Source organism: Ctenocephalides felis, unplaced genomic scaffold (genome assembly GCF_003426905.1).
Source record: "Ctenocephalides felis isolate EL2017-DRISC unplaced genomic scaffold, ASM342690v1 CF-g0.4_SCAFFOLD_01886, whole genome shotgun sequence".
Lineage (NCBI taxonomy): Eukaryota > Metazoa > Arthropoda > Insecta > Siphonaptera > Pulicidae > Ctenocephalides > Ctenocephalides felis.
In genome coordinates this window covers 101003237-101030485 of record NW_020538040.1, presented here as the reverse complement: position 1 = coordinate 101030485, position 27249 = coordinate 101003237, and the positions used below count along the sequence as shown (strand labels likewise).

Sequence of the window (27249 nt, the reverse complement as noted above, 5' to 3'; positions counted from 1 at the left end):
TGTTCTCGAAATCGTCGACGAAAATTTGTATCCGCACATACATACACACACGCACGCAAACACACACACACACACACACATGCATGCATCCATTTTTTCTAGGGTATGCCAAAATGTTCGGAAGGTTTTGAAACGTAAAGATATATAAAAATTTTCATTTTCGATTTTTTTGCGATTACTATAACTTGCCCTACGGGAAGTTAAATTTATTATAAATTGATTTTTTTATAGTAATTAATTTATCATGGAAATATGTAACATTAAGTTGCCAATTCATATTCAATAACAGATGAAAACTGAAAGATCAACGTTTGTCCAAAACATGCCGTTTATTTCCGACACAATCTTTATAATCTATCTATATAGATCCATTGGAATAACGATAGATAAAATATAACTTTATAATACATAGCTAATATAATCGTACAGAGGCTTGTTGAATGACATGATTCAATTGATTCTATACATAATAGTGTCTTTTAACACTAGAATGACGGTGATTGTATATCCGTTTTGCCTGATTGAGTCAATTTGACTCAATCGTCAAAAATGCAGGCCATTTAAAGTGAATTTTTTATCATAAATAAACCTTATTCCAATCATTTTTTGCAAACATATCTTTAAATACACTTTCTGCATTTGCGACTAATGCCATTGCTTCTGTTTCTGTTGCATGACACTTGTACCTGGTAATTTGCACTGTTTTCAATATTTTGTATATTAGATAAAGTCAAAGTACCTCTCGGCTTTATTTTCGTAGATACCGCCTAATTCTTCCGCCAGTTGCAAAAGAAATTCTTTTCTTGGCGCTTTTTTCAGTCACATCTTTATATATGACCCAAGCAGTGATTGCTGCCAAATCTGCAGCTGACCAAAATTTGATTTCAAATTTACTTAGGTTATTTGGCAATTTACTGAATAAATGGGCACCTTGCTTTGCTTGAGAATAATTTTCATCGACTGTTATGTTTTCGCCATATTTCTCTGATGCCATAAGTCAAAATGAAAGATTTCAACTAAATAGTTTGCAACAAATAAATTTACAGCATTGAATAAGCCATTATAACATGATACCTTCCCACCAGAACGTTTATAACAGCTTTTTATGAAAAGAAAATAAGTTACAAGTGTCTAAAACGGTGAGTCTTCGTATCCAGCAAAATAGGTATAGCAGATATGAATTATTGGAAGTAAGAGTAGGGAGAAACAGAAATGACTTTTTGTATACGTTTCATTGTTCCATGAAAAACCAAAAAAATATTTTAAAAAATGATATAAAATTTGTATGTATATCACATTAAAAGTGCGAATGAGTAAAATTGACTCGCTCCGTCATTCTAGTGTTAAATGTGAAAAACATGAGTGTATTATATTTGACACATACTTTTCTTTGGGAAAGATTAAAATGATATCCATACAGGAACCAATAACATATTCTGCTAGTGTTGACTATTTTGATTTTGAATATTTTTTTAAATGAAATAAAATACTTAACTACGTCTGTTTTTTTATAGAGATGAATTTTATTATTACAATTACGCAAGATGCCGCATTGCCGGGTATTTTCTATATTTTTCTTGATAACATTTTGCTATATTATATTCAAGTGAAATTCGGTCACCACGGCTTGATATTAGGCTGCTCGAAGCTGGTATCGACCTAGGACCTCTGATTCAAGTCCCATCGAATATGAATCACGTTCTGGAAAGATAGGTGAAGTTGAATATTAATTGATGAAAACCGGCAAATAAAAAAATATTAGATCGATTAGAGAGGATTCAAGTGCATGACATTTTAACCTTACCTTAAGCTATGTTATTTCGTGTGAACGAAAATTTTAGTTCCCACCAAACGAATATTTTAGAATAGTAGAATAGGATAATTATTAATCTAGATAGTATAATAATATTGCAGATTCTCGGTGCGCACTCTCCTTTACAACAATTACAACCGGCGGCGGCGTTCCGCGATTAGCGGACACGATGATATCAAATTAATAAAACATAATATTCAACCTGTACGTATCAGCTGAATCATGTTCCGAGCGAACAAATACAAGCTGTATTCAATAATAAACAGTAGTTGTACATGTTATATACGACAGGCAGTGCTGTGATGTATGTTGAGAATATTTATTGATTTCATTTTTTTTTTCATTGAATTTATTAATTTAAATTTAATAAGTACATCGCCGATGGCGCGACCTTTCGCACGGACCAGTTACTCGTGCTGTGAACAAGGTGCAAGATTTCTTGAAGTTAGTGAAAGTGATGGTTCAGTTAAATTGATAATCGATACGATTCGGTACGGTTATTGTGGTATGCAAAACTGTTCTGTAGTCTGTTAATGAGGCATAATCAAATATTTGCATTTGATAATAGAATTACGCTTGACAATGAAAATGTAAATATAATGTTTATCTCGAACGGTTACAAGGAGAATTAGGAGCGCTAATGCTCTCAACCCTTCTATTTGCAGTCAACAAACACTCCTGTTGTCTTAAATTATGTAACTCTGTAATTCATTATGTTTATAACACGAAATATTATAAAATTTATGTCTTTGAAATTGAAATTACTAATGAGTTAAATTTATGCTAATTAATTTAAAAAAAAAGCTTTTATTTATGCAGTGTAATAATTAACTTTTTTAATTTAAAATATGTATTTTCTCTTCGTTTTTAGCATAATCAAACGCAGCCTTGGTCTTCGCATTCTATCGTAAACTAAATAACAAAGTTTGTTTAAAGTATATAATATAAATAAAAATAAAACAAAACAAATTTATTGTAGTGTGGTAATATGAAAAAGAATGAGAATGGAAATGAAAAAATAAGATTTAAATAATAGTTAAATAATACTTAGTTTTTAAATATCTATTATTTTAAAGTTAGTGAAAGAGTATCTAATATGTAATATCAACAATTTCTTATATGAGAACTTACTGCGTGAGGCAATGTGATAATTTCATATCGTGATTGTCATGGAACTTTGCTAAAAAATATTTCACTTGATTGCGAATTGTAGTGCTAGTCAAAGGAGAGATATATTTTTGACTCTTTCATATTTAATTGACTTAAAAATTTCATATAATGAGAGTATAGTTTGAATTTTATTATATATCGAGATAATACGTATAGCTTATACAAATAATTTACACTTAATATTTAAAGACGCTAAGTTATTGAAGATTCATTAAAGATTGTTGATTAAAATATAATAATTTTGTTTAATATGTTCCTAATCGATAAAGTGGCTACATTTTTTTTTTCAAATGGGAATGGAAACTTTTACCCTTAGTTACGCTTTACGATTATATCAGAAACGACGGGGAGGTGCTTTTTATGATAACTTAAATATGATTTAAAATAACAATTACTCTTTGGGGACATACAATACAATAAAAGTCTGTTTTTTTTTATTAATCAGATTTTTGAAATCAGAATGACCGATAATGAGTACAAACATTTTGTTTTTTTTATCTGTTTTTTTTTGCTTTTAAGCATGTATAACATTCTTTTTAATTTTCTTCATAATTAACTATTTCAAGTCGAGTTTTGTTTAAAGCATTTGTGCCAGACAATCGAAAGTTTGTTTTCGTAATTTTTTTTTTTGACATTTTTCATAAATTTAAAAGTTCAAAATTATTAAGGTGAAAGGCAATTTTCTTTTCATAGTTTCATATAAGCTCATAATATGTATCATTTTCAGAAATTTGACAAGTTGTTGCAATTTATTATTCACAAGTAATAGCGAAGATTCAATTTATACACTGCCTTCTAATCAGCACGTCTTCCTATCAATAGAGATCGAATGCTTTTTGAATTAATCAAATTGTCGACGAAAATTTGTATCCGCACATATACACATAAGCACCTATTTTTTTCAAGGTACTTATGCCAAAATATTGAGAAACCTTTGAAACATAAAGATGTAAACACATTTTCATTTTTGATTATTTTGATTTCTTTGATATTCCTATAACTTACCCTACGTTAAAAAAAAGCTGTGAAAATTCGGGACTCTCCCCGTCAATACGGCTCGTATGACCCGACTCGTCACTGATGGATCATTTCTTTCAAAATATTACATTATATTGATTTCTTACATATGTATGTATGATTAGATATTCTATAGAAAAAAATTATAAAAAAAATGGTCTAGGATTGAGCATTTAGCGTTGCGAAAAAAACTCTATTGACGTGGTTAGGTAGAGGCAAAGAATAAAGATTCAGAACATGTGGGCCCCACAATTAATTTTTAACTTCCCGTAGGGCAAGTTATAGTTATCGCAAAAAATCGAAAATAAAAATTTGTATATACCCTGACGTTTCAAAGGTTTCTGAACATTTTGGCATACCTTAGAAAAAATGGATGTATGTGTGTGTGTGCGGATACAAATTTTCGTCGACGATTTCGGGAACACGCATCAACCGATTTGAATAATTTCGATTCGATTCGTATTCGATATGGAAACGTGCTGATTAGTTTTTGGCGAAGGTGGGTCTAGCCGTTTCGAAGATACGGGGCAAAAATTCCAAATACGATAACTTAAATTTTAAGTGAATGGAGCATCCGATTTTAATAATTCAAAAAACATTTTACTTGTATTGACACGATAAAAAACTGATTAAATTTTTGGAAAGGCGGGTCTTGCGGTTATGGACTCTCAATAAAAATATGTTAAAAAACGCCTTTTGGCGGTCAAAAGTGATCATTAGACATATTCACATCAAATTATTAGATATTTTATAGAGACTTTCATAATGTGTACACATTTTGGGTTCCGTACCATGATTTCTAATTACGGTACGGGGAGTTCCAGCAATTTGCCTTAAGGCACGATGCCATGCACACCACTAGTTTTTTTTTTTAAATTAATGTCAACAATATCTAATAACATTGCAATCGAGATGTGAAGAAGGCCGCGTGAAAGGCGTCCGAGATTGGAGATCCGAGCATGTCTCGATGCGAACTGCACTCTTAACAATAATTCAGTTGGTTAGAAAGTTTCAGTACCGTACTACACTTAACGGACATCGCGTGTGCGCGCTCAACATGAACCCGACGAAATAACAGAAAAACTAAAAAAGACAATAGTCGAGTGCCGCAAAAATATAAATATAAATATTAAAAAGGTTCCGTATAGTATCATGATTTGTGTCGCTTAGAGGAATAGATTGGTTGAATTTAATTTTGTTGTTTTGTTTGGAGTTCAACATTCAACACCATGAATCAATGAAAGTAAGAGTAAAACGTAACAGTTCATTACCGAAAAATTTATACTGTATAAGATTCTGTGCCCACTAAATCATATCGATTTAATCTGTTTATACATATATATTAACAAGTTAACTGTGATTGGCAAATATACTCGTCAGGAAGAGTGACAGAATTTGTCACGTATATAAATCTTTGACGATTGGCTATTTAGATGGCAAAAAACTAAGCTATGCCGGTATAAATAGTTTTCAATGAGCGTGCCACTGTTCAACAGAAACTAGTTTACTGACGAATTGACATGAGAATTAACCCTTTTGCTACGAGAGCGTTTCCCGCAGGAGTGTCGCTGCAGGACATGGAAGAGCGTGTTCATTAGTAGTGCTACTTAACGCTATAGAAAGATATTTCTCTAATTACCAAAAATGTGTTAAAATATTAAAAATTGCGCTTTTAATAAACTAAAATATGCAATAAAAATTAGAATTATCATTAGTAATAGATTGATAAAAATGATCAACATTTCAGAACACAACATTTCGTCCATGTCGCGCATGGGCGACACTCGAAGCGAAAGGTTTAATGATCGCAACGGAAAAATACAACTATTAAATTAAGAAAAATGTTATTTAAGGATATGTACTTAATAATTTATGATATGGGCGCAAGAGTATACAGTTTGTTTATAAGAATTTTATACCTAAAACATAATCTATATTCATGTAATTAATTGTCTTCGATGTTACAATACCATTCTAATTCTATTAAAATTTCAGAATTCCATAAAAAGATAACGCCGATTGTCCAAAAAATTGTTAAGCTATGATCCGTTTAAGAGAATTTATTGTATTGATAAACAGTAAAGTAAAAATTGAAAAATAAATTGAAATTGAAAATTTTAAATTATTCGCAAAGTATTTATATATTTCTGATTGAAATATTTGGAAATATGAACGCACTGTACGCTTTGTTACACTATTTATTAAATAAATGAAATAATATTGGTTTGTTTCATTGTTAGTGAAATATTAATAGACATCTGCTATTAATTTGGGGAAAATAATAATATGACTAGTAAATTTTGATATTATTTTTTAATAATTATTTCACTCTCACGTTATAGTTCAAAAGCATTTGCAAATACATATACGAGTATATAAAAAAATAACTTTCACAGTCGCGCCGGTTTTGAAAGAAAAATTGCGGACTAGTTCTAGGCGAAGAAAAAGTAGTGTAGATTTATGGAGTAGTTTAGAGAATCTTTTTATTCTATTTTATGTTTTGGAAATCGGTACGAATATATACATTAAATGATGAGATTTTGTTTCATTTGTTATATATTAAATTAATTTAAATTAGTTTTCACTTTAATTAACTATAGATGACACAAAAGGCGGCGAGATTATTTTTTGTTATATTAGTTTACTATATTTTCACTTCATTGTTCAAAAAGTTAAGCATCATCTAATTACATTACTAATAAATTTTCTCATATAAATGTCAATTTCTTAGGCAATTGAATTCTTTTGCTAAAATATACCAGGAGAGTATATATATACCAGGATGGCCCAAGAGGTCGCAGATTTAAATGCCGCGCTACGTACATTCTGATATCAATCAGTAGTGATATTCGTTTCTACTTGAATGCATAAATCAGGAAATGTATTTATATATATACATATATTTTATATATAAAATTCTTCTGTAATGGGGTATGAATGGTTAATCCTTCTATCTAAACTATTATTCGGATTTTCATAAATCTTTCTGAAGTTTTTTAAGGAAATTTTGTAGGATTTTTTGATTCATAGAAATATAGTTAGATTGTAGAAATAAATGAAAAAAACGCTTATCATTGATTGACATTGAAAATATTTGGGGCATTGTTTGACATTAAAAACAAATGAAGACTGTCATTTGCCAAAAATTTCTATTCACTTTGTTATGAGTAAGAAAAATGTAATGTCTACATTATTATTGCCGAAAAGCAGCTGAGATGTGCCAAGAATTATTATAATATAAGATTTACAGTCAACCTGCGTCGTTGAGTGATTGCACATCAAACTTAGCCTATAATTCAATTTGACAGATTATTATTTTTTAACTTTTTAATTACTAAACTTTTACTAAATCACAATACAAAAATAATTTACTTATTCAAAAAATTATTTAGAAGTTTCATTGGGTCAAAAATTTATATGTTTGGCATTGTATACGAAATATTTACTCAAGTCAATGAGGCGTTTTGGGAATATTTTTAATGTGCTCCAATTTGTATGAAATTTTGGAATTAGGTTCACAATACTCTCAAGTTTAAAAGTGAAAATTTAGTGAAAAGTGTAGACTCCTTTGCCACTTTCCGGGGGGATGACATCCCTTTTCAGTGGTGCAATTGCAACTCTTTCAAAATATCGTCGGATATCGATAAAAGAACTATTTAAAAGAGAAAAATGTTTAATCATGTTTTTCAAAAAAGCAATTACTTTTCAAGTTACTGGCTACTGAAAATTTGTTTTTTTTGCATTTTTTGCAAATGTTTCTAAAATATGCATTTTAACGAAAGTCATGTAATGAACAAAATTATATCAAATAAAATCTTAATAAATCGATGTTCTATAAAGTGTTCTAGGAACAATATTATACTAGATATGAAAATCGGGTTTCATAGTACTCAAAATAAACTTTAAAATGAGTACTTTTGCGTGTAAAATGAGTGAGCTATCATGCAGATAAAGAATGCATACAATGTTTTTTTCATTTAAATCAAATAGTTTATGAGTGCCATTTCCACCAAAATTAAAAATAATCGTATTCCCTCAAGAAATAACTTGGTTTAAGAGATCTTGATGGATTTTAGAAACTACCACAACTTTAGTACAAACGATTTCCAAAAAGCTCATGATTTCATGAAAAAAATCTATTTAAAAAAAAACCAATTTCTCATTATTATATCTCTGAAAGAATAAAATATACTTATAAAGGTATATAGATGAAAATGCAAGGTCTTTTTCTGACTAATTATTGCTTTTTATTATTTTTTCTCTTACACAAATATTGATAGAGTTATGATTCTTTAAAGTTTAAAGAGTGCGTGGCTGTTCAACCAGAGTGTCTTTTGAGCCCTTTAACTCTTCGCCGTTTAAAAATAAGAGAAGTTACACTATAATTTATGACAGAGAAAGTTGTGTCCAATAAATGTGGTGGGTGGTGAAGGAGTGCAATTTGCTTTCACTTCTGAACTTAAGATAAAGATTAGCCTATTTCCTACACACGCTTTTTTCCTCTCCATTTACTGCAATAATTTTGTTGATCGTAGGTTGAATAGAGCACATGTGAACAGGATTTGACAAATTAATTCACTTTAAATATAAATCTAAGTAATAATGTTTATTTAATTATTAGTGAGAAAAATGTAATTTAGATATTAAAATTACTAAAAGCCAGTTTAAAAATGGTACGAATATATAAAAATTATAGGCAACATTATTGAAGCAATTATTTTGGGTAGAAAAATCCAAGGTGATATTGTACCTTCACCGCGAATGCTATATATTAATTCTTTTTGAATTTGTTATACATTTTAAAAGACTTCAATTTTCAACACGTGTATATTATGCTATGACCATAAATCACAAAGGAAGACAATGATTTTTTGTGTGATACATTTGGAAAATCAATGTTTTAGTCGCGAATAAACAAAAAATCATTCATTTATACATCCACATCTACAGGTATGACTAAAAAATTGCATAACCCTTGGCATTAAACTGAGCCAAAAAGTAAACTGAGCTATTGGAATTTTATTGAACATATTTTAATATTTGTTAAAGGGATAAATAAAGTGTTAACTGTGGAGAATTAACATCACTCATATATTGGTGTAAATAGTAATTCGAAAATCAATAATTATTATTTTTAACTGAACGGTAAATATTAGTATAGGATATTGAAGAAACGTATATGTGGGTTCAGGACGTCGAATCATCTAGTATATATATATATATATATATATATATATATATATATATATATATTCGAAAATAAAAAGCAGCACTATTGTTCCCTGAACCGAATTGGAGTTTAACTGAGCTCACGGACCTGCCCTAGGGCAGTACTACCCATTGTTGTTTATATTATATTATATTTGCTAGTACTACTTGAATTATTTTGTAATGAATGAAAATGTTGCAAAAAATATTCTTGGAACGTTTGCGCTGGAATGACATTTGATTTCAAAACTAAATATATGATATAACTTTAAATTACTCATTTGAACGGCAATAAAAACTTTAGTCATAAACTATTGTGATGACACTTCTCACCTATGCAGATTTTTCGAAGATAACCCAACGGTTAGCCTATCGTATATATTTCATTATGAGAATTTTTTTAATACTCTTGTTTTTTTCTTAATTTTATGCAGTATTACCGGAGAACCACTGTTTTTATGTGAGAACATATCTTCATCTGAATTTTCAAGTGAAAATCAATGTCACTGCTTGACATCAGGGTGTCAGAGGTGGATATCAAGCTTGTTGTTAGAATTTTCTTGTTGGAAGGCCTAAGCTCTAACGACTAAGACACAGAAGTCCAAAATATGTGATATAATAAAATACAATTTATAGATATCTGACAAATAATTGCGAAAGATGAACTTAAAACTATCCTTATGTACCAATTTAAATTGTAAAGTGCAACACGTAGCTTTAAACATTTTGTGATATTTCCAAAAATTTAAATGTTTCAAGTTTGACATACCAAGTTCGTGGCGACAAAACAAATGAGAAACAATTATTTTAAAATGATAAAATGTTATTAGTAATGTGATTTAATCCGTAAGAAATGAGTGTAACTGCTAGTTCATGGAGATTTGGTATAAAGGCTTCGAGAGTTCCACGATATTATTACAGAAGATTGGCGTTAGGAGACTGCGAAAGTTATGGAGGCGATGTGCAGGAAATGGTGAGTTTCAATCATTTTTAAATATAATTTCATTCAATTTTATGTTTTAATCATATAATTTGATAAGGCGCTGGGTCTATATGAAAATATAACTAATTGAAAGTGGCATTTTGCCTTAAGGCAAGTTGCACAAACTTCCTGAAATATGTAATAATTGACTTAATCAACCGAAATTGAGATTTAGTTATTTAGATAAAATTTTCAACTGTTTATTTCGAAAATAAAGTTTTCGCTTTCAATTAAATTTTAACATCTCAATCACATTTAAAATTTCTGCGATTATATTATTATTATACCATTATTATACAATTAATTAAAATTTCTACAATTATAATTATTACAGCCACGTGCTTATGTTCCTAAAGTTGTAATGCATTATTCCATATTGGCAATGTTTGACTTATCACATCACAAACGCAACTTTTGACACAAATATTTGACTGTAATATTTTTCAAACTTCGATGAATTTTTGAAATTAAACTACTTACTGTGGGACTGTAAAATTTTAGTGTTCTTTAGAACTATGATATCTATCAAAACAAAAAGTTTCATCGATTTTTTTTTTCAACAAGTAATTATGATGAAACGGTTCGGCTGATCTATGTCTAAAACTGATCAGCACGACTCCCAAATAATATCTTCCGAATAGTTTTAAATTTTTAGAATTTTGGCTAAAACATGGACGGAAAATTTTTCACTTTTCTGCTAATTACAAAGAAACAGCTCAGCCGATCATATCAAAAATCTAACCAACACGTGTGCTAATCAAGTTTCATCGAATGGTTTTTAAATTTGTGAAATCGACTCAGTCGTTTTTTAAAAAACATCGATGAAAGGAAACTCTTTTTTTTTCAAATGAATTTTTAAAATTAAACGACGTGTCACAGGGCCGTAATATTTTAGTATATTCTAGAAGACTATGACATCTATCGCCAAAAGAAATTCATAAAAAGAACTTGTGCCAGCGAATCTTTATCAAAAACTAATCAGCTCTATTCTCAACCAATACCTTTCGAAAGGTTTTTAAATTGTGAAACGTGGACAAAAAATTATAACTTTTCTGCTGTATACAAAGAAACGGCTCGATCGATCAGTTACATCGAATGGCTTTTAAATTTTTGAAATCGGTCCAACCGTTATTGAGAAAACGACGATGAAGGGGTCACTCTCTCTCCCTCACACGCACAAATGCTTTTTCCAAATTTGGTTTCATTCGATTCAGAATGGCTTGATACGTCGAGAAAACATAATTAGCTATTTGCTCCGTCTTCCCATAAACAGGAATCTATTGTTATTTTGAATCACTGAAATCGGCTGATCCGTGCTCTTGAAATCATACACAAAAAATTATATCCGCACCAATACATGCACACACACACTCACATACATACACATACATCCATTTTTTCTGTAAGGTATGCCAAATTGCTTGTAATGAATCGTATAGATATGCAAAAAAATTTGTTGTCGAGTTTTTTTCGATTACTACAACTTACTCTACGGTAAAAAGGTAGAATATTACAATTTTTTAATTTTTGACTAATTTTGACTAAAGGGTATATATTTGTAAAAATTTTAATTATTTGGAATTTATTAGATTTTAATTTAGTTTTTGGCATATTCGATGCATTTTTTCAAAGATCAAGACAAATTTGTAAAGTGAAGTGTTCAATAACTCTAACAAATTTTATAGTTTTATAATTATTGATAAAATTCTGCAAACTAAAAATGACAAAAACCTTATAAAAACATATTCGTTAAAAGGATAAATTTGAAATGTTTTTAGTTTTAGTCAATTTTTTCAAAGGTAATATTTGTTAAAGTTTTAAAATAATAAATATTATAGAAATTTAATGTTTGTAAGATATATTGTAATTTATATGAATATAAATAAGTTGTATATGATTAAATGTGTAGAACGAGGTCAAATATAATATATATATATATATATATATATATATATATATATATATATATATATATATATATATATAAGCTACAATAAATAAAAATAAAAATAAAATATGAAAGTTTTGTCGAAACTGAATAAAAATGTAATTTTATAGAAGTTGAATCTAAAAAGATGAAAAAATTGAAAAATTAGTAAATGCAAAAATATTTATTTCAGTATGAATTAAAATATTGGAAAATATATTAAAAAATAAAGTGATATATATATATATATATATATATATGGCTTTTCCATTGTTTATTTTGCGATAGTGATTATCGTTTTATATTCCTGGCATTTCTGATTTACAAAAAAAATCCGCTCTTTCATTCCAAATGTCAAAGATTATTGCATTTTAGTAACAGCTCTTTTGCAAATGATATTGATGGTTGATATTTGCCGTTTGTTGATTTTCCGTGGCGCCTGTGAATAAATTAACGATTTACATATTAATTGACAGCAAATACTGAAAAATGAAGCTATTTGGTTGCACTGAGATCACAATCCAAAGACCTTCAAATAAAATTAGAATTAAACTGCGTTCAGTAGTATTCATATTTGCATAGGTTGTTTATGTGAAATTTGCTACTTTCGGAAGTTGTACTTTCACTCAAGACATTAACAATTGGCAGTACAATTATTGCATATTTTGAAATTTATTTTAACAACTATTTGAATATCTTATTAAATTTTTAAATGGAATTGGGAGAAATTAGATATAAATGCAACAAATTATTTGATAATGATGATTTTATAGAAACAAGTAAAACTGGACTAAATAAATAAAAATGAGCATATGTAATGACAAATTTAATAATAACTATGAATGATACAGATTGATATCAGGCAGTTGAGATATTTATTTTTGCTTGGATATATACGTAGATAGCAATTTGTTTTAAGTGAAAATACGCCTTACCCGATTGCATCAACGACATAAGTTTAATATTTCATTGTAAATAAATAAGTCTTTATGCCCAATAACTTAATATGATTCAACACTATTTAAGGAGACAATTAAATTAAGTTTTATTTAAATGAATTTTTTTAATCAGATTCAATTACTTTTAGTAAAAACTTTAATATTCGATTAGTTAAGCAGGGCTTTACTGAATAAGTATATAGTATTTTTTCAAAGCCATCTATACATTATTGTAACTATTATGGTTACTACATATTAATAAATAAAATGAATAAATGAATGTAAATACGGTTTTTTGGTTTCCCTACAAGAATTTTAATGTGTTGTATCGACTATAATGGGTGCATTACATATGCTTCCATTTAAATTACTTGCCTCTGCCCAAAATGTACCAAATGTACCAATCAATCTTCTGGTGATGGATCGGGTCTATCTTGTGAATTATTTATTGAATTTGAATTATGCTAGGTACGAATTGGGATATGTACTAACTTGATGACTCGTCATTAATGAAATCACAATTTTATAATATAGAAAACTATGAATAGTTTTTTGCTTTAAGGCAATTTGCCGAACTTCACAATATCTTGTAAATGTAATATGAAGCAACTTTTTCTAAAATTAATCAGCCTTTTCCAACGGATATCTTTAATTTTTGTAAATCAGACTAGACTTGTCTGAGAAAATATAATGAATTATTTAATAACATATTAATGGCAAAGAAATTTTTCATAAAATTCACATAAGACCGGTGATTGTAAATTTTTGTTGTAGTTAAATACGAAGCAAGGGCACTGCTAATTTTCAGAAAACTCCTTAGAACAGTTTTATGTAATATAGTTTGAACGGAATTTGCGATAACGTTGATGGATAATTCTTTATTTAACTATTAATTACAAAGAAACGACTTTATTAGATTTCATGAATTAACTTCTAAGATGGAAGGCGGAATTTGATATTACATATGTAGAGAAATGCACTTTATCTTTTTTCCAATTTTCAGAATGAATTGCAAGTCGATAAAATATGAAACAGCGAATCGGATTTACTGCCGATAATAAACTTCTTCGGGAAAAATGCGAAATAATATTGTTAATGAATGAATAATTAAGAAAATTAACAAAGTGCTGATCAATGCTATAGATATTTATAAATATTTCAAAAATATAAGGAAAGTTAATTATAAAAGTATTAAGATAGTTACGAATAAGAACAAAACAAAACACAAATTTTATATTTGTGATATGGTGCGAATATAGTGTCATTGTTTACAATTTAAATGTTTTGTCACGGTATATTATCAGGCAGTGGCGTCGGAACCGTGCGGGCTGTGTGGGCTTGAGCCCACCCATGAAATTTCTCATTATCATCTCAAAATATGATAGGGCCTAATATGCCTAACTAAAAAAAAAACGAACCCACTGGCTGCCCACCAAAAAAAAACGAGCACACCCATCAAAACTTTGCTTTCGACGCCACTGTTATCAGGTCATTTTAACATTTGTTTTGTATTTAATCTCAACCAGCGGTGGAGTAATAGGTATCGGGCAGCATGATGTCAAATTTCCATTTGAGTTTATAGATGGAAACATTAGATTAAGTTTCCATTTTTTATAGTTTTTCATTATATCAAGGTTACAAAGCAACGGTTTATAGGACAATGTAATTCAAAGTAGTTTCGATTGCTGTTAAAACAATAAATAAAGTATAGTACAAGCGCCAGTGAACTATTTGACTAACCTGTTTTCACAAAGCTAGATTTTTTTTAATGATATTTTATTATCGACCCATTAAGAAAGTACCATTCTGGCAGTCATTCCGCGGTTGCGTATTCAATTTTTGAAAATGTCAAAAAAAGGCTCAAATTTTGAGGGTTCATTATTTTAATTGTTCAGAAAGTATATGTAAACAGCCAATCCATTTTTTTTATTGTTAGAACAACAATCAGAACTCCTATATTTTCTATAAGCTGTTGGTTAACGACTTAAGACTACTTATTTTATGAGAGGCAATCCATCGATTAACCATTCTCTTATGTGTGGGATATTTTTGATAATAGCTTTTATGTCTAATAGTTAACATATGATTGGATGTTGCAGCTATGTCCACGAAAGACGATTTCCACTTGGAATTGTATTGTGATCTATAACCCCAAGTGGAAATTTGACATCAAAGCTGCCTGATGTCGGGCTACAGCGGTAGCGGGAATCGATCCAGCGAACCTGGAACTATTTGCTGCTAGCCCACGCTCTAACCGATATCGCCACCGCTGGCCCTACCCAACCCATTCTGACGGTTGCAAGAGTCTGCCAGTCGAGTGCATAATACTCACGACGCACAATACAAGGGTGTGGGCGCATTGCCATACATAATCGGGTGTACTGGCTCTGCTTTGTTCAATTTTTCAATGTGTTCCACTAGGGAACAACGGTTTTTAAGAGAACGGAGCGTCCGATTTTAATAATTCAACTAGTGGGGCGCATGTCATCGTGCTGGCAAATTGCTGGAACTTCCCGTATCGTAATTAAAAATTCGAGGAATGAAAATAATGAATAATTGTTTTAAATAATTTCAAATAGGTTATTTATTAGAAGTACATACTGTAAATTCATATGTGCTTACTGGGCGACGAGCGTATTCTACAAATAACTTATATGTATGCTTACAAGAAATTTCTTTAATTTTTTTTTGATAATTTTGGAATTAAAAAAAATAGATTTTTTAATTTTTTTGAAAATTTCGAAAAATTCTCAAATTTTTGTAAGAAAACGTTTTTTTTAATTTTGATGTTCTTCAATTTTTTTGAAATTTAGATATTTTTTTTAAAATGATGAAAATTTTTAAAAAGTTTAGTTTTCTGAGAATTTAAATTTTTGAAAATTTTCAAAACTACAAAATTTTTTGTAAAAGCATTTTTTGCACACTGTCTACACAAGCAAAAAGTTGTTTTGCTTCGATATTTCGTCTCTATGCTGTTAAAGCAGTACGATTGCTTTAAAAAAAAGTTCAGAATTTCCAAAATATTTCAAAATAAATTTTTCTTCAGTCTTTTTTTTTTAAAAAAAGTAAATATTTGTCAAAAATTTATAGTTTCTCAAAAATCTAATTTTTTCAGATTAATTTTTCTTCAAAAATGTTAATCTTTTTAGAAAAAAATAATTTTTGGTACGGGAAGTTCGAGCGATTTGCCCTAAGGCACGATGCCATGCGCCCCACTAGTTAATTATTTTTATCGGATGATCCGTTTTCTCAAAAACTGCATGACAATTTTTACACCCTTTGCGCTCCATACCTGCGGAACAGCAGGATGTGCTTTTTGCAAAAACGCATCGCGATCGAGTACCGAATGTTTGCTCAATAATACAAATCGGTTATTCCATACTGTCGAAAATATCGAGGACATTTGTTTGAACCATATACATAAACTTCATAATTGAAAATCTTGGTACGGAACCTAAAAAAACTAGTGGGGTGGGTGGCATCGTGCCTTAAGGCAAATTGCTGGAACTTCCAGTATCGTAACGAAATGTTCGAGGAATATTGAATGTTTTCAAATAGATTATTATAAATATTGTAACATTGTCTAATATTTATAAGAATTATATAAACTGAATTGCAGAGTTGAAATTATTTGTTTAAAGTATATTAGAACTATTGTCAGAATTAAAAATAAAATCTGAATTATTTTCGATATACAAAAAATTAAAAAAAAAAAAAAAAAATGGAACAAATTTTTTTTTCCAAAATCAATTATTTTGTTAAGACAAGCAGAAAGTTCTTTGAATCAATTGAATCGGACGCTTAGTTCTCTCAAAAACTGCAATTTTTTGTACATTTAGCTCTGTATCTCCGAAATGGATGGGCCTGCCTTTGCGAAAAACTAATAACCCCTTCTCCCAATCATTACTAATTGAATGTTTTTAGATCATCCAAATCGGATGTTCCGTTCTCTCAAAACCTCGATTTCTATTTTCTGCACTTTTTGCTCCTTATCTCCGTAACTGCTGGACCTGCCTTTGCCAAAAACTAATCAGCACATCTCCTTATCAATAGGAATCGAATGTTTTCAAATCGGTTGATCCGTACGCCCGAAAACGTGGGCGAAAATTTGTATCCATACATACATACACACACACACACATCCATTTTTTCTGAAGTATGCCAAAATGTTCAGAAACCTTCAAAACGTCGAGAAATGTAAAAAATTTTAATTCCGATTTTCGGCCCATTACAATAACTTACCCTACGGGAAGTTAATTACACAAAATGTGTACATATTATTAAAATCTCTATAAAATATCTGATAATTTGATGTACATATGTCTAATGAACATTTTTGACCGCCAAATGGCATTTTTTTAAAATAAAATAAAATTAACACAAAATATGTACACATTATTAAAATCTCTATAAAATATCTGATAATTTGATGTACATATGTCCAATAAACATTTTTGACCGCCAAATGGCTTACAAAATTTAATCAGTTCTTCATCTTGTCAATACAAATAAAATGTTTTTAAATTACTAAAATCGGACCCAACGTTATCTTAAAAACTGAGTTTCCGTTTTTGGCACTTTTTGCCCCGTATCTTCAATTATTCAAATCAGTTGATTGGTGTTCCCGAAATCGTCGACGATAATTTGTATCCGCACACACGCACACACACAAAAACACACACACACATACATTCATTTTTTTTAAGATATGCCAAAATGTTCAGGAACCATTGAATCGTAAAAATTTTCATTTTCGATTTTTTCGCGATTACTATAAGTTGCCCTAGGGGAAGTTAATAAAAACTTCAGATCATCATATATAATTCTCTAATAATCTATATTTAAATAAAAGTAAGTCTATACTCGTATATTCTCTAATTGCAGTTTTATCTCATCGAATATATATGAAACCATTAATACATATAGACAAATATTATAACAAGGATTACGTCGCTTTGTAAACAACTACTGAATTATATTACAAAATATGAATGACGTTAATGTTAATATAATATATACATATATATATATATATATATATATATATATTATATACATAAAAACGATCAATAATGGTTAATAGATATGTTTATTTACATTTTCATGTGCGTAACTCTTCTTTGTTCGGCTTATTCCAATTGTAAAGTTAAATTGTTAAGTCATGTTAAGTTTTTAGTCTGTACCTATGAAATAATTAGTAAAATCTGAATGAATTTGAATTATGAGTTAATAAAGTTAACCTTTCTTTGCATGATTTTTTCTATTTTAATATAATAAATTAGGGTGATGTAATTAATGCTCTAGATTAAAGGAAAAATATTTTAAAAAATCCTAATGTAAATAGAAGTATGTATTATGTGAAAAACAATATGATGGAAATTTACATCATCATGCATTGTCACATATTTAGCTCAGAACTAAGTAAATAAAAAAATATTGTTTACTCAATCTTCCTTATTCTTTATAATAATTTGAAAAACAATTATTATTTTTATTTAAGCACAAATTGACGCCACATTTATTGAATTGGCCTATTGTAAGCAGACTCTTTTTACGTTCACCTCTTTCTTCAGCATTTTTTTTATAAACATTACAAGAGTTTACAATAGCTAGATCAAATAGATAATTAAAATGCAAATACTTTTCTTTAGACCTCCTTGTTATATGAAATTTGCCAAAAAAGCTATCCATGAGATCTCCTCCCATATGTTTATTGAACTTAGGCGACCGGTATGATCTTGTGCTAAGAATTTTGATTACTGACATGTACAATAATATACCAGAGAACTTATACAAATCATAATCTGTAAATGTTATGGATGAAATGGGAATACTCTGTATTATATATAAATTTGTCTCTGCTAGTAATGTTTTGATAAAATCTTCAGTGATAAATGGTTAAAACATTGATATATCTGGAGTTTCTAGGTATGATAGACCACATGAAGCAGTAGAACTCAATAAAGTAATTTTATCTGCCATAGACCAGATTCCTTTTTTTTTCAAATCAAGCTTCTTTTGCCAAATGGAAAACTGGATGAAGACTGCAAATTGGATGATGTTGATGGGTAAGAGGATTCTTAATCTTCTGTTTCTATAAGAGGAGGATCAATGTTCATCATCATCATCATTATCGTTTTCATCCTGCAACATTCTTATAACTTCATCAGAATCGGGGTTTTCACCATCGGAATCTTGGTCATCGAGGTCATTTTCCGAAAGCCAACCGCCTTGTAACTTACTAAGATGATAAGATCTCTTTTATTCAAGTTTCCTCAAAAAACAGCATAAAACTTCATTTACAAAAAAATGTTTGCCATACATTACAAGTGAAACTACTGCATAGTGATGTAAATTTCCATCACATAGTTTTGTGAACTTTATTCACAGTGCTTTGATATAAATTGTACACAAAACAACAAAAACATGAAAACAAACCCTTTTCTCACTCATTTTTACTTTTACTGTATTTTTTTATATCTCCGTTTACTTTCTTATAACAAACTAATGGTAAGGGAGCTAGCGACGTTTTCGAGAAAGAACTTTAGGCAAGCTGATTTTTTGTTAAGAGGTCCTTGGTGCTCTCTCGGTTAGAGTACGGGCCGTCTGGCAGCTGGAAGCGGTTGCGTTAATTAGTGCGCAGCCAACTTTTACGGCGCGATTCCATCGGTTCACTAGACTCACATTCTTTGTTGCCAGACATTTTGGGCGCTGCTAAATACGTGACAGGCGCCAATTTATTTATTATTATTTTTTTAATTCAAATCATTTTAGTCCGTCTGAAATTTTAATATTATGTTCGTTAAGGGTAAAAACACATAAAATTAATTTGCCAGACGTTTCTGCGGTTATTAACCATGTCTGACAATCAAAAATGTCTGGCAATATGATACTAGTTTATGGCATTTTAGTTAGTTCAATTTTCATTTTTTGACTTTGAATAGGTTTTATCCAGACTCACATTTTTGTTACCAGACATTTAGGGCGTTGCCAAATATGTGCCAGACGCCAATTTATTCATTAATTTTATTTTAAATTCAAATCATTTTAGTCCGTCTGTTATTTTAATATTATGTTCGTTAAGGGTAAAACGTTTGCCAAACGTTTCTGCGGTTGTTAACCATGTCTGGCAATATGATACCAGTTTATAGCATTTTAGTCAGTCCAATTTTTATTTTTTGATTTTGAATAGGCTATTCGGGCTCACATTTCTGTTGCCAGACATTTTGGGCGCTGCCAAATATGTGCCAGATGCCAATTTATTCATTAATTATACTCTAACCGAGAGAGCACCAAGGACCACATACCAAAAAACCAGCCTGACTAAAATGCGTGTTTTGAAAACGTTGCTGCCTTCTATACTATAAGAACTCGCTTCTTTTTTCCAGTCACAACAAACAGCGAAATGACAAGTTCTAGGCGTAGTAAGTAACAGTGACGTTTGCTATTTTTTTTTGACAATTGCGTTTTGTTGTACGCAATAGACGCTTAAAGTGCTGCCAGCAACAACAAATTTACAGTACAAGGGTTTTGAGTACCTTTTTTGTTGACTAACTATTATTATGATTGACATTTCCATCACCATGCAAAGAAGGGTTAAGAGTGTTACAATTATTTATTATCAAGTGGAAAATAAATTTCGGGTGTATAAATCTATTATCAAACCCATTCGGATGGAATTAAGTACAATACTGAATTATTATTATTCGTGGTGTAATTGCATAAACAATTCATAATAACCTTATAAAAAAAGACAGTATAGTGATAAAGGAAGTAATTGGATAGATATAAGAGCGAACTAGAAGAATATATATCAGAATTCAACCATATCAGGCATCTCAGGGAATTGAAACGATAATTGCCCTGAACAATATAATAACAATATATATAAATGTTAAAAATCTATACGTTATTCTAATTCTAATCGTTAAATAAAAATAAAGAAAAATCCAATGCGCATAGTTAGTTTGAAAATAAACTGCATGTCTATAGATTTTTTTTAGATCGATTCGTATAACACATTTATAACAAGTTAAATAATCCACGTAGGATGCTATATAAAAGTTATACTTTTTTATAATCATCTGTATACCTCCGACATTAAATCACAGTAGGAAAAAATAAATAAAAACTGCATTCAGTTATGCAGCTTATTCCTGTAGTTTGGAGTTAAAGAAATCATTTTTTTATTCTTCTGCTTTAGAATTCATCCAATATTTTTTAGTTGAGCCTTTAGCATTTTCATACCTATGACTATTCCTACATATTTTATTCCACTACAGATAGAATTTATGCCGAGATGTTTGTGAACCCAGATTTTGTATATATAGGGGCACGTTTGCAATTAAGCAATTTTTTATGGAGTCTGTAGAATTTTAACATCAGAATGACTAACCTAATCTAAGAATGATTTTGAAAATTAGAACCTTGTTGACGGCAACAAGAATATGTATATGGAATTGTTATTTAATGTTACACAAACAGACTACTGCAGTCGAATGATCTCTAAATCGGCGGTTTTACCTTGAGTGTCTGTATCTCCCACCAGTTCACTTCGGATATCAAGCGGATTGACCGACGTTACCTGTTCTCGACCGAGTCTAATGTTACAGCTACATCCCGGAGGAGGTGAATTGTTGAGGCGCATCTAGATAATCGTCATTTAAAACTAATTTTCTATATTATTTTTTCTTGAGCCTCAATTAGAATTTAGAATTCTGTTATCTGTTGTGAAGATTATTTTGACTAAATGACAATTTCAAGAGAACCCTTTCAGTTGTGCTCTGTGATTTGTGAAGTGAAAATAAATATTTGATTGCACGCAACGCAGGATTTGAACTCAGAGCCATTTTTTTGCACGGCGGTTACCACTTACCCCACTTATTTTTAATGATCCAATAGAAAATGTCATTCATAAATTATACAGTTTAATGGAGTATTCTAATTATGTATCTGTGAGTGATATACTGTATGTGATTAGAACAATGATTTCCCATCAAACTATCAATATAAACGTCTAATTATCAGTAGAATTGCAGCTCAAAATCTTCATCATTAATTACATTCGTGTAATATAGTATAGACTCTTATTAGCATTTCTTTATACACGTAGTTTTTACAGCAATCAAAACTATTATGCGTTCTATAAGCTGTACTGAACACTTCTTATTACTAAGTCGTTGGTTATGATTAGTAGGTAATTCATTGATTGACCTTACTCTTATCTGAGATATAGTTTTCATATTTATACAAAACGCTATTAGAAGACAACTCCCAAGTCGTCATTCTAATTGGGGTATTCCAGCAATGCCCCAATGGACTAAGGGCTATTTTCACTTGAAAACATATTGCTATCTATATTTCCAAGTGAAACCGGGACTTCTGAATCAAGTCCCGTCATTAGCAAAAATTAGTGCATTTAAATGATATATGTCTCTTAGATGTTTTAGATTTTTGAATTAGATTTTATCTGCTCAATTTTCAGTGATTTGTGGGCAAGGGGGCCAATTATATTTGCAGGCAATTACCGTTACAACTTGGTGATAATATAGAAAAAATATTAATTTATATTACCACAAGCGTTTGTCTTAAAAAATTGTAATAATTTAATACGCTCGATTTGAAAACATTGTCTACATAATACGGAATTCTTGATTGTATAAAAGCAACATTCATGTTTAATATAGCTTATCTAAAGTTATTTCTAATGCTTTGTGAAAATTTATACAGATATTTAATAAAAATTCACCATTTTATTACAAAATATTAGTAATATAATTTTCCATAAAAGAGCCAGAATCTCATTTTTAACTTAAGTTTTCTTTGATTTTTTTTTGTATACTTTGAAGTTAGAAAAATTAATTTTAATTAATCATTAACAAATTCATGTAAATATCAACCGAAAAATGCAAATAATTTTAAAAATATCTGTTCCACATATTAGCACGTCTCGTACTTTAGGAAAAATCATTACTTGTAATAAAATACTTGTATAAGTAGCTTGTAATAAAGTACTCGTATAATGTATGAATACTTGTATAAGTAGCCTTGTAAATATTATCTAGTGAATTATAAATATTGTATAAAATGTCACTTCGTAAGTCAATAGTTTCAGCCATATACACGTGTCCCCATATGATTGATTATTATTACAAAGTACAAAACGCGTTCCTTGCCAATTCCGTGTTGGATAAATGCCCAAATACAACAATTTACTAATAAATATCTTTCTAACCGAAAAATTCAACATTCATTAATATTAAAGAAGATAGATTCATGTAAAAATTAATCAACAAAAAATCAACTAAGCTATGTTTATGAATTAAGTTTATGTGCTAACACATTTCATTTTTACAATTTGAGAGTTGAATTATAACGTAACTATTGAAGTAAATTGTTCATTCATATATGTATTCGTGCATTTATTTATTTGTGGATTTTTTATTATATGTATATATAAATGTATACTATTATTTCTTAGCGTATATAATGTTGAAAAGAATTTCTCCAGTTAAAAATTTAAATTGGTATATACTTGTTATTTTACCAAATCTAATTGCATTTTTTCTAATATCAGTTCAGTAAAATTATATCAATATTGACATAAGGTTATACCGATGTCTTCAAATTCATATCAAACAAATTGCACAATATACACAATGCAATCAAATTTACAGCTGTTATGTTTTTGCTAGAATGCGGCACTGACCTGCTAGTAGATTGTTGGGCAGTTACTTTAGCCTGAAATTGAAGAGATAAATTATATATTGAAATCTGTTCAAAGGATTTCTTTTGAGTCGTTGATAGTGTTTGTGAATAGCAGGTATTTAACAAGTTGAATTGGATGAATTTTAACATTCCAACATTGTATATTGACCATCAAAATTACTAAATGCCTTTTAGTGAGATTGTAATTATATGAAAGAGAAAAAAATAGTTTGTATTATTAATGTCCCATAGTGTTAAAAATAGTAATCGGAAAAAATTGAAAATGAAAAAAAAAATGTCTTTATATTTCAAAACCTTCTGAACATTTTGGAATACCTTAGAAAAAGTGGATGTGTATGTGTGTATGTATATATATATATATATATATATATATATATATGTATATATATATATATATATACATATATATATATATTAGGGTGGTCCTTAATATGGACATTTTCGAATTTCCTTGCTCCCAAAGGCTCAAATGATTCCAAATTGATCAAAAACAATTCTCTGAAAGTTTTAGCTCTTAATATTAACTTTTAGATAGTGCGCAATTCAATCAAACTTCGTATGAAAATAGCATGAAAAAAATTTTGAAAAGTAAAAAAAAATAGGTATAATTTAACGACAAATTTTGAATAAAACTCATTCATTTGTTTGCTAAGTTATATCTAAAAACATTTTTAAAATTTTTGAAATTTTTCTTATGCTATTTCCATGCAAAACTTTGATTAAATTGCAAACTGCATATATATGTGTGTGTGCGTGCAGACAACATTTTTCGTCGACGATTTGGAGAACACGGATCAGCCGATTTGAATAATTAGAAAAACATTCGATTTCCATTGGCGGTGAGACGTGCTGATTAGATTTTGGCCAAGATAGATCCAACCGATTCGAAGATGTGTGACAAAAAGTGCTGTAAATGGAAATTCAGTTTTTAAAAGAAAAGAGAGTCCGATTTGAATAATTCAAAAAATATTTTATTTTGTATTGACAGAATGAAGAACTGAATTCAGTTTCCTAAGTATTCGGAGTTTCTTGAGCCTTTTCGGAGACCTAACGAAAAAAGTAAAAAAAAAAATGAAATTTTGCGGTAAAAAATAATTGATCATTAGAGATTTTATACAGATTTTAATAAAAAGTACAATTTTTGTTCACATTTCTATGGGTCCCGTACCAAAATTCACGGTGTTTAACCGTTAGACTATGAAACAGCTACGCAGCGCGATTGCTTTAAAAAAAATTTAAAAATTGAAAAAAAAATTCAAAATAAAAAACATTCCAATGTTTCAAAAAAGTCGATTTTTGAAAAGAATTTCAAAATTCTCAAATATCTAATTTTTTTCGAAGATATAAAAAATATTTAAAGCTTTTAAAAAATTTAAATTACGGTAGGCGAAGTTCTAGTTAGCTATTATTTTATACTACTAATGTGTTTTTAAGTGATCAGTTGTGTCATAATCATTTTTAGTTTATTGCTTAGGGGGCGTCTTTTAATTACGTGAGGTTTTTAGGACGTGGGGAAGTTTGACAAAAAATCTCAAAATATCACGTGGGGGAGGAAGGGGTATAGTAAGATATTACGTGTATTTATTTTTTACCTGAATTTTTCAAAAAAAAAAAAAATACAAACATTTTCCAGAAAAAATAAAAAAAATTACAATTTTTTCACGTAACTAAAAATACACGTGTTGTTTAGTGGCGGAGGGGGGTTAATTTTGAATCCTTAATAAGTCGATCACGTGATTAATGGACGCCCCCCATTGGTCAATAAAAGTTACTTACAGTTTTATGTATTTACATCGTTGTGATAGAATATGCTTTTTATATCATATGCAGACATATCAGAATTTTAAGTAATATAATCTAAAAAATATAATAAAAAAAAATCTCTGAACTGCTTGAAGTCGGAAATAATAAAATATCCGAATTCGGTTATGAATTTGGTGCGGACGCGCCTTTACTGGTTAGTGCGCGCATTTCAAAATCCTGTCTTGTGCGGCACTCGAGGCACTCGAGGCACACGATCGCTCCGATCGCACTTGCCCGACATTGAGGCTCTGCTCGCGCTCGACTGTCAGTTGGCCAGAAGCGCGGGAGCACAACGACGTGCTCGGAAATTCAAATTTTCAAATTTCCAAATAAAACTAACACTTGACACAAGTCGAATCGAATAGTGTTTTATATTAAAACCAGTGACAGTATCGAACAGTATCATATTAGTGACTGTGTGCTATAGTTTATTAATTATTTATTGTTCTGTTTTATTTATAATCTATAGTTAAATTTTACGCAAATTTTAATCAACTCATCGTTAATTTGAATTGATGTTTGAGGTCAGTTTGGTTCCGAGTATTGTGCAGAGGATCATAAGAATAGTTTCTTCTTAAATTTGAACTTCCTTATTACGAAACGTTTAATATTATGCGCGATCATATCATTATTCTGTTTGTTGATTGTTTGTGTATTCTATTGTAGGTACAGTAATCTGTTCAGACAGGTTTGGTTCTAGAAATTAGATTCTTCCTATTATGATTTGATGCGAAATTCATTGATAATACAAATTATTTATTGAGTATTCAGCCATTTAGATTGATTTAGTTTTTGATATTATAAATTACTTCAATTAACCATGAAAGTGGTTTTACATCATAGTGCAAATTGCACAATCTTCTCGATATCTGACAATAACAAGCATTGCAATTTATATCAATTAAAAGCATTTCTTCTATTTATTAATTAATTTTTTCAACTTGGATGAAATGGCTCGACAGAATTTTATGTAAGTTTGTTGAATGTTAATAATAATCATTTTTGTTGAAAATTTGTAGTATGATTTTTGAATTTGAAAATAATTACATGTTTTTGGTTTCAAAATTGTATCAAAATTTTATTTTCGCCAAAACTTAGGCGAATATTTTGAATTGATCTATAATTGATTTATTAATTACAAACAAGCTGTTCAACAGTATATCACAAATTACTAATGAAGGCGGGTTACTATTAAGTTTATCGAAAGATTGTGAAATTTTTAAAACCAATGCAGCCGTTTCCGCGGATTTTAGGTGTCAATCGATTCAGAAATATTCAACAGGTCGAGAAAACATAAAATTTTTAAATCGGATTTCTTGAATGTAATAAGCTTTTACAGACTAGATATCGTTAATTGTGTAATTAGCAAATTTATCGTTGGAAAAATTAAAATGAATTTTGATGGAAGCATTTTAAAACAAATTATTTTAATATATGCATTATTCGCAGTTAAATATAATTAACACTATTAGTTACTTATAATTAACGATTTGTTATTTATCTATGGAAACTATCTGAACTATTAAGACTTTACACGTACAATTGTAGTAATTTCAACACCTACTTAATATAAATTATTTATACAAAATTTTCCAAATAAAATAAAAGCTTGTTATGGTATAAACTTTGAAATCAGTTTTGTTTGAAATATGAATTATTTATG

The 27249-nt window shown here is 29.4% G+C and overlaps 1 protein-coding gene across 1 annotated transcript in view; it reads left to right on the top strand.

Annotated features, from left to right (window-relative positions):
- Positions 1–9876: 9876 nt before the first annotated feature.
- LOC113376854 (venom dipeptidyl peptidase 4-like) overlaps positions 9877–27249 on the top strand; it is an 81234-nt gene continuing 63861 nt past the window's right edge. The window contains exon 1 of the mRNA XM_026616929.1: positions 9877–10181. Coding sequence (XP_026472714.1) covers positions 10062–10181 — 120 coding nt within the window. The 5' untranslated portion in view covers positions 9877–10061. The remainder of the gene's footprint in view (positions 10182–27249) is intronic.